Raw genomic sequence first — 9293 nt, forward strand, 5'->3', positions numbered from 1 at the left:
ACATAACAATGTCAATTCAATCAATGTCCTATGAAAAACAAAAATAATATTTATTATACACACCATAACCCAAAATAAGTGCTTAAAGGGATATTCCGCCATTTTTGGAAATACGCTCATTTTCCACCTCCCCTCGAGCAAAACAATCGATATTTACCTTGTTCCCGTTCATCCAGCCATTCTGTGAGTCTGGCGATACAACTTTTAGCTTCAGCCTAGCATAGATCACTGAATCGGATTAGACCATTAGCTTCTCGCCTGCTAGCTTCATGTTTAAAAGTGACTAACATTTCTGATAATTTTCCCATTTAAAACGTGTCTCCTCTCAAGTTAGAAAGTGCAATAAGACCAACTGAAAATGAAACCTGGCGTTTTTCTAGGCTGATTTGACATGGAACTACACTCTCATCTGGCGTAATAATCAAGGCAACTTGCAAACGTACCATAGGCGCAGTGATATCGTACGCAGCATCTGAAAATAGTCCCCATAGACATCAAGCAGTAGTAGTGCCAGTAGCTACAAGTTGCCTTGATTATTACGCCAGATGAGAATGTAGTTCCATGTCAAATCAGCCTAGAAAAACGGCAGGGTTCATTTTCAGTTGGTCTTATTGCACTTTCTAACTTGAGAGGACACACGTTTTAAATGGGAAAATTACCAGAAATGTTAGTCACTTTTAAACATGAAGCTAGCAGGCGAGAAGCTAATGGTCTAATCCGATTCAATGATCTATGCTAGGCTGAAGCTAAAAGTTGTATCGCCAGACTCACAGAATGGCTGGATGAACGGGAACAAGGTAAATATCGATTGTTTTGCTCGAGGGAAGGTGGAAAATGAGCGTATTTCCACAAATGGCGGAATATCCCTTTAATAGACTACTGTAAGTACATGTAATGTGTACTCATGCAATTGCTTATATTGCATTGTACATTTTTAATTAATTAGAATACCTTAGAAAGCTGCTTTCACTAATTTATTGCTTATAATTTACTACATTAATTACTTTTTTTCTATTTTTTTTTTTTTTTTTTATCAATTATTGTTTTTAAAAAGGCCAAATTAAATTGCCCATGATTCCATTTATAAAAGCAATAAAAGGGAAAAAATATCCAAGAGGGTGAATACTTTTTATAGACACTGTACAACCCATCACTAAAATCAACAACTCATTCAAATCAAAATCTGCACAACAACACATGACAAGGTCCATCCTCCAAACCCCTATTGGTTCATTTTCAGCCGTAGAACTCTCACTACTCTGTATATCTTATGGTATCTTCCCATGTACAGTAAAAGAATGTCTTCCTCATAACTATGCAGACTGCAACAGAATGTCCTCCCTACAGTATTTTGTTTCTGGGGTGATTTTTGCCTCTTCTCTTTTGGGAGTTGGTACGTTTAATATTGTTTACTTTCTGTGCACATGTTCATGGTGGATTATGAGATATGACATGGAATTTAGACTTTTGTATGCTGACAGTAGGCTGGCAAAAAGATTCAGTGCTGTAGGTGTAGATTATTGCATTGCTGTCACACACACACACACACACACACACACACACACACACACACACACACACACACACACACACACACACACACACAAAGCTCAGTATCAAGTAATTACGTGAAGGTTTCTTGTTATAACAAGATCTTTTCCGCGTTTAAACAAGATAAGTATCATGTTATTACATTAAAGGTGAACTATGCAGGATTGGCGATTTCATTGCCGGTTTCGCTTTCACTTTTTGCTCATTTTATGCTTGCAGATTTCTCTGCAGAGCTTCACCTACAGCTGTATGGATTTTAATTTGTGTCAAAATGTTCAAACAATACTTTGTCAAATACTGTCTATGGCTCCGTTCGAATCGGCTCAAACTGCTGCCTTCTAAGATATCTAACTAGAGAGCAAGGCAGCGAAGGCCGTTCGAAACAGAAAAAACGATTTTCGCTGCCTTCTAAGACAGTGTTTTTCAACCACTGTGCCGTGGCACACTAGTGTGCCGTGACACATTGCTAGGTGTGCCGTTGGAAATTATCCAATTTCATATAAGTGGTCTAAAAAAGAGTGAATAGAAATAATTTTCTTTGTGTTCATTTGATTCCTATTCAAGACACTTTGACAAGAATGACTTGATATCATTAATGCGGGCTACAGATTTTTATTTAATTTAATTTTCCATAAAATTTTTTTTTATTTAACATTTTCGGCTGGTGGTGTGCCTCAGGATTTTTTCAATGAAAAAAGTGTGCCTTGGCTCAAAAAAGGTTGAGAAACACTGTTCTAAGATATCTTAGAATTCCTGAATAACGGTCAATTTTGAAGGCAGCATCGATGTACACTTCAAGCTGCCTTCTACCCATAATCCTTTGCGGCCACGTCTGAATCTCAGTGAAAACAAAACAAACATGGCTGCCGATATCGTTAAATGACTGCCGAATCTGTTGAAATGTCATTTGTGTGACGTTATTTAGCTTGGATTTGTGGAAAGTAGATTGAAAATAAGCGATTTACTACCTATACCATTGTTGTAGGCTACCCACTAATAACGCCTGGTCTGAGATATTAGCTGCCAGTGAAACTATTTTATACCGTTAGCCTGCTAGCTTACGTAGACTAATTTAGTTTAACGTCAGGCTTTTGCTAACGTCATACCGTAGTGTTAACCAAAGATTCTAGAGTGCTACGCTAATTTTTAAACGACGCGTTTAATCTTAAGTCATGTCTAGTTAGAGAGCTCTCTATTTAGGGAGGGAGGCAGTAGGCAGCTGCCTTCCGATTCCGCGCTGAGGCTTCAGGTTTATGACGTAGATGCACTATCCAGTTATTCTTGAACAGTGACTCTATTGCCACTCCGAACACACTCTGAAACTTTTTCACCTTTCGTAAATTCGGAGCGTGGATGGAATTATCGTTAGTTTATTCAGAGCATCACACTCTTGGAGCGTCCAGAGCAAAGATTCTAGAACAGAGCTCTGTTCTAGAATCTTTGGTCCAGAGCGTAGCCTACTCAGGGCACTCCAGCTGAAATCTTACCGACTCTCTCGATTGCCACTTATCTTGTTAAAACGTGAAAAAAATATAGTTGTAACAAAGATCCTTAGCCCCAGCCGTGGCGCGACTGGCTGGGGCACCTGCACCGCACGCCGGCGACCCAGGTTCGATTCCCGCCCCGTGGTCCTTTCCGGATCCCACCCTGACACTCTCTCCCACTCACTTCCTGTCTCTCTCTACTGTCCTATCATTAAAGGCATAAAAAGCCCAAAAAATATACTTAAAAAAAAAAAAAAAAAAAAGATCCTTGATCACTGACTCCGCTTTAACGGTGCAAACCCTCTCTGGTTATAACAAGAAACTTTCAAGTATTTACGTGATACTGGACCTTTTTGTGTGTGTGTGTGTGTGTGTGTGTGTGATAGCGTCACTGCAGATACAGCATACGGAGAATAAGTAAAAATATCAATGACAATATTTTTTTTTCCCTGTAGGTTGCTCAAATGGATATTACGAATATACGACTGGGTCATGCCATTTCAACCAAAAGAATTTGAGTGATATGGAGTTTGTTTATTCCTACTGGTTCAACAAGGCGCCATACATGCAGTTTAATAGCACTGTTGGGAAGTTTGTGGGATACACTGCACACGGAAAACATAATGCAGAGAGATTTAACAAAAATCCAGCTTTGTTGGCGCATATTAGGGAGCAGAAGAACGAATACTGCAAGCACAATATTGCGGGTTTCACTAGCTACATACTCTCAAAAACAGGTGCGTACGAGTGAGGGACGTTCAGGGAAGTAAATCACTCTACATGTATCATGCCTGTCAGATAGGGATACTCATACACATTTCTACACACATCAGATATTGACTATTTGCAGAAAATGTGACTTTGTCACATGTATGACGGCTATCCCAGCCAACATTTTTTGGTTAGGAGAAAATTTTTAGAAGGTTTTTTCTTGGGTAGGGGAACATTGCGTGACATTTGCAAATGTTGCCCTATGGTTCACCGGAAAGTTTTTCTGACGGAAATACTACGTTTTTTTCTGGTTATTTATTTTGGTTAGCAGAACGTTCTCCTAACATTCATTTTATGGTAACGTGGGGTAACCTTTAGGGAACGTTACAATATTTTGTTGGACTAACGTCCCACAGTTTACACTGACACGCGAGAAATATGGATTTCAATGTTGGACTTCCTGCTTAAAATGATGTAAAAATCGTAATTGTACATCATTTTAAGCAGGAAGTCCTATATCTTTGTCGAGGAGGTGAAACTACAAACACTTTCCTAATTTTTCCAAGGGGGGAGCTAGGGGTGGGACCATAGACTGTAAAAAGTGGGACCCACTCTCGCTACAGACCTATTACAGAGCTCTTTGTAGTTTCACCTCCTCGACAAAGATATAGGACTTCCTGCTTAAAATGATGTACAATTACGATTTTTACATCATTTTAAGCAGGAAGTCCAACATTGAAATCCATATTTCTCGCGTCTCAGGGTAAACTGAGGGAATGATGCACGGCCATTCAAAAACATGACTGGTTTTCTAAAGATACAAAGCTTAATGCTAATCGGTGAAGTGTCCCTTTAAGATTATCACTAATATTTATATTCCTTATTAGATCATTCAGAAAGGCTATTTCCTTTCTTGTGTGTGCGTTATGGTAATCTGAGCTAAATAACTGTGTTGTGTCTGCATACTTACTTGCAACATAACAAACTGTTCTGCAGTCGAGCCAGAGGTGAGGCTGAATCTGGTGAAGCCCTCCAGTGGTGGTCACCCTGCCATGCTGATGTGCAGTGCGTACGGCTTCTTCCCAAAGACCATCTACATGACATGGTACAGAGATGAGCAGGAGGTGACCAGTAATGTGGTCTTCAGTGAGGAGCTGGCGGATGGAGACTGGTACTACCAGATGCACTCCCATCTGCAGTTCACCCCCAAAGCTGGAGAGAAGATCTCCTGTGTGGTGGAGCACGCCGGCCTGAAGAACCCCAAGGAGTTGGTCTGGGGTGAGAACACTGGTTAACTATCTTACGCATATCCCCATGCTGTGTCTGCTACACATACAGAAGGCAGACTAAGTATTTGACCCCATGCTAAGGTTGACTAAAAAGAGGAATATAAAATCATTGACAATTGATCTTAATTAAAAAAAAGGAAGAACATTTATTTATTTACGATACATTCTTCAATCCCAAGGAAAATTGGTGTCCTTAGCAATTGGATTTTTACTTTTGTGAATTAAGGCATTAAGATCCATTGTCAAAAGATGATTTTATATTCCTCTTTTGTCAACTTTAGCATGGGGTCAAATACTTAGTCCGCCCACTGTACATTAGCTCTGCATTCTGCACTGCTAGCCTGGAAAATCCAGACCATGGCGCACTGCAGGAACTACATGCAAAAGCGTGTAGTGTTTTGATCAGGTGACACTACTAAAGTTTAAGCTGCTTCCGGAGGGCTGAAAGTCTCTCATATTCATACCCAGATGATAAATATGTGCATGACTGTCTGACCTCGTACCTCATACATGACATGATATTCTCCCAGACTCCTCCATGCCTGAATCGGAGAGGAATATGATTGCCATCGGGGTAGCTGCTCTGGTGCTGGGCCTCGTCATCGCTGCTGCTGGCTTCATATATAACCCATATATTTTTTGTTATGCCAGAGCATTACCTTTTGAATCTGAAGAAGACCACACGGTCGAAATGTAATTCTGTGCTAAAGAGAAAATAAAACTAAAAAGAAGGATTTCAAGTGTGCAAACCTTTTTCCATTTTTTACAGCATTACCTTAGACCAGAGGTTACCACAATTAGAACAGTCAAGGCGCAATTGCAATTCTGAAAATGTTCTTTAGCCTTGTTTGTTTGCGCCTTGGCACAATAGCCTGTTAACCCTCATGTTATCCTTGGGGTCAATTTGAGATAAATTTGACCCCAAGCAATGTTTAACATCAGAAAATATATGGCTCACTTTTTGTTTTGCTTCATGTCCCATGACTTTTCCTCATTTGAAGGGTACAACAGAGTAAGCATGAAATTTGCACAATAATGTTTTCAATGTCCTGTACAAATATGTATTACATTGGTGTTCCTTGGGTCAATTTGACCCCGGCTGTATGTAACATAAGGTAAATTAATATTTGACACATTTTGGATATTATTATTGTAATAGTACAGTATGTGAACATGTTATTATCATTATTACGTATACAAGTACATATTACATTTAAGTTATTTTGGCAGGACAGAAAAAGTAAAAAAAGTGAAGCAACAGCAAGCCTTTGGGCTGCTGACACTGGATGGGCAATATTGCCAGCCAGGGTTCCAGGGTGGCAGGAGGTGTGGCCCAAACTTGCAAGCGTGGTTTTCCTGCTCACAGGCGCTGGGGGGAAGCGAGATCAGCCGTCATTCAATCCAAAATAAGTCAAATAACCATTCCAATGACTCCGAAGCTGATCAGTTAAGGCAAATTAAGCTAAAAATCTTGCATAGTTCACCTTTAATATGGCTTTGTTTCTTTTAACTTGCACAAAACACTGTCCTGCAGCTTATACACAATGTGGCTAATACACAGGAAGTTTTGTGGTAGTCCTGTATGACATCCATGACATCTTCCTGACTCAAAACTTTTTCCAACCAACTGCTAGTCTGAAGTATGGATATTGAGATTAAGTTGTAAAACAGACCAAAATAGAAACAACCAAATAATATATAAATACGTTTATTTTTGTACTTAAATATTTACTGTACATATATCTTAAGCTTAAAGGGATATTCCGCCATTTTTGGAAATAAGCTCATTTTCCACCTCCCCTCGAGCAAAACAATTGATATTTACCTTTTTCCCGTCCATCCAGCCATTCTGTGAGTCTGGCGGTACAACTTTTAGCTTCAGCCTAGCATAGATCATTGAAACGGATTAGACCAGTAGCATCTCGTTTTAAATGTGAAAATTACCGGAAATCTTAGTCACTTTTAAACATGATGCTAGCAGGCGAAATGCTACTGGTCTAATCCATTTCAACGATCTATGCTAGGCTGAAGCTAAAAGTTGTACCGCCAGACTCACAGAATGGCTGGATGAACGGGAAAAAGGTAAATATCAATTGTTTTGCTCGAGGGGAGATGAAAAATGAGCTTATTTCCAAAAATTGCGGAATATCCCTTTAAGCAAGGGCTTTCTAAACTGCAGCTCCATCCCCAGGGAACCAAAACACACTGCTGCCGTTAATCGAAGTAGTCCTCGATGTCTATGTTAGGGTCGAGCAGGTCTTCTCCGTAGGCGGACAGGTCCATCTGGTTGAGGATGAGGTTCTCGAAGGTCTCCTCCAGGTCCGTCTCCCCGATGAGCACGGCGCCCATCATCCTGCCGTTGCTAAGCACCACCTTGACGTACTCGAGGCCTTTGGTGCAGCGCAGCAGCAGCTCGTGGTCCTGACCCAAGCCCTGAGCGTTGAACTTCCCCAGCAGAACCACCTGGGGGCGCCACACACACACATACACACACACACACACACACACACACACACACACACACACACACACACACACACACACACACACACACACTAATCAGGACCCAAGCCCTGAGCGTTGAACTTCCCCAGCAGGACCACCTGGGGGCGCCACACACACACACACACACACACACACACACACACACACACACACACACACACACACACACACACACACACACACACACACACACACACACACACACACACAAACACACACTAATCAGGACCCAAGCCCTGAGCGTTGAACTTCCCCAGCAGAACCACCTGGGGGCGCCACACACACAAACACACACACACACACACACACACACACACACACACACACACACACACACACACACACACACACACACACACACACACACACACACACTAATCAGGACCCAAGCCCTGAGCGTTGAACTTCCCCAGCAGGACCACCTGGGGGCGCCACACACACACACACACACACACACACACACACACACACACACACACACACACTAATCAGGACCCAAGCCCTGAGCGTTGAACTTCCCCAGCAGAACCACCTGGGGGCGCCACATGCACACACACACACACACACACACTAATCAGGACCCAAGCCCTGAGCGCTGCACTTCCCCAGCAGAACCACCTGGGGTCGCCACACACACACACTAATCAGGACCCAAGCCCTGAGCGCTGAACTTCCCCAGCAGAACCACCTGGGGGCGCCACACGCACACACACTAATCAGGACACAAAATCAGCAGCAGCTCGTGGTCCTGACCCAAGCCCTGAGCGCTGAACGCACGCACGCTAGCTAGGCTTAATCTAGGCTTTATCTATAACTGGGAAACTGACCATATGTTAGTCGTTTTTGGGGTTTGAAAAGGACATGTAACAAAAAAGACAAGATTATATTTGGATAATAAATGTATTACTATTAACGGCATGCCATGCAGACACTTCAGAGTCTGTCTCCGTCGAGCCAGGGACAGCCCAAGTCTTCCTGTTCTCTTGTGGGAGAGAGGCACGGTGACTCAACTGGACCACAGTACTCAGTTCCTCTTTTTCCCTGCCAGGACTGTGAGTGGGCAGCCTAGAGTGGCGCTGATGCGAGGGCGCTGCTGTTTGTCGTACCTTGTAGTTGAAGAACTTGGTGATGTGGGTGAAGAGTTCGAAGCAGAAGTCCAGCTCGATGGGCTCGTCCAGAACCTCCGCAGCTATGCAGCGGCCTGCGTACCAGCCCATCTGCCGAGCCTGGGTCCATAGGCGCATCTGACCAGAACACACACAATTAACACAATACATTTAAAAACAATATGAAAACCTGGGCCCATATTCTCAAAGAATCTTAAGTCTAAACGTAGCTCCTATCGCTGAAGTCACTACAAGCAGGCTTGTGCATGAGAATGACGTCAACCATAACTTAACCCAACTAATCTTAGGAGAAATTTCATTACTAACAGTTGATCTCAGCAGTGTTGTGAATAGAGATAGCTCTTATCTAAAAACCTTTAGTGTGATTTAGGAGTACACTTACAGTTGATCTCAGCAGTGTTGTGAATAGAGATAGCTCTTATCTAAAAACCTTTAGTGTGATTTAGGAGTACACTTAGTGGTAAGATGAAATGCTTTATGAATGCTTTTTGAAAAACACATTTCTGTATGAGGCATCGCTCCATCAGGCATGTTTGTCCCTCACCTGTTGCCATAGATGGCTGGGCTCCCACCCTGCACTGCACACGTCTCCCGCAGCAAACACGTCCGCCTCAGAGGTGCGCATG

At 42.3% G+C, this 9293-nt stretch overlaps 2 protein-coding genes across 5 annotated transcripts in view; one reads left to right on the forward strand and one right to left on the reverse strand.

Moving 5' to 3' along the window:
• The first annotated feature begins 1305 nt into the window (after window positions 1-1305).
• Window positions 1306-5775, forward strand: LOC134061757 (H-2 class II histocompatibility antigen, E-S beta chain-like). Of its 2 annotated transcripts, XM_062517523.1 has the most exons (4): window positions 1306-1393; window positions 3491-3772; window positions 4743-5024; window positions 5566-5775. In XM_062517523.1, the coding sequence occupies exons 1-4, from the start codon at window positions 1333-1335 to the stop codon at window positions 5730-5732; spliced, it is 792 nt and encodes a 263-aa protein (XP_062373507.1). In that variant the 5' UTR covers window positions 1306-1332; the 3' UTR covers window positions 5733-5775. The 2 variants fall into 2 exon arrangements, with proteins under 2 accessions (XP_062373507.1, XP_062373508.1); XM_062517524.1 differs by lacking the exon at window positions 3491-3772 and having other exon boundaries at window positions 1309-1393.
• Window positions 5776-7185: 1410 nt separating this feature from the next.
• The window catches only part of pyroxd1 (pyridine nucleotide-disulphide oxidoreductase domain 1), a 9948-nt gene continuing 7840 nt past the window's right edge, over window positions 7186-9293 (reverse strand). The window contains exons 10-12 of one of the 3 annotated variants that reach the window (XM_062517527.1): window positions 9212-9293; window positions 8647-8784; window positions 7186-7498 (exon numbers count right to left, since the gene is read on the reverse strand). The exon at window positions 9212-9293 is cut by the window's right edge and continues 41 nt beyond it. In XM_062517527.1, coding sequence (XP_062373511.1) covers window positions 7250-7498; window positions 8647-8784; window positions 9212-9293 — 469 coding nt within the window. In that variant the 3' untranslated portion in view covers window positions 7186-7249. Of the gene's footprint in view, window positions 7499-7913; window positions 8073-8168; window positions 8229-8646; window positions 8785-9211 lie in introns of those variants that run through there. The other 2 variants (XM_062517528.1, XM_062517529.1) reach the window with 2 other exon arrangements.

The sequence above is a fragment of the Sardina pilchardus genome, chromosome 17, assembly GCF_963854185.1.
Source record: "Sardina pilchardus chromosome 17, fSarPil1.1, whole genome shotgun sequence".
In the NCBI taxonomy this organism is placed as follows: Eukaryota; Metazoa; Chordata; class Actinopteri; order Clupeiformes; family Clupeidae; genus Sardina; species Sardina pilchardus.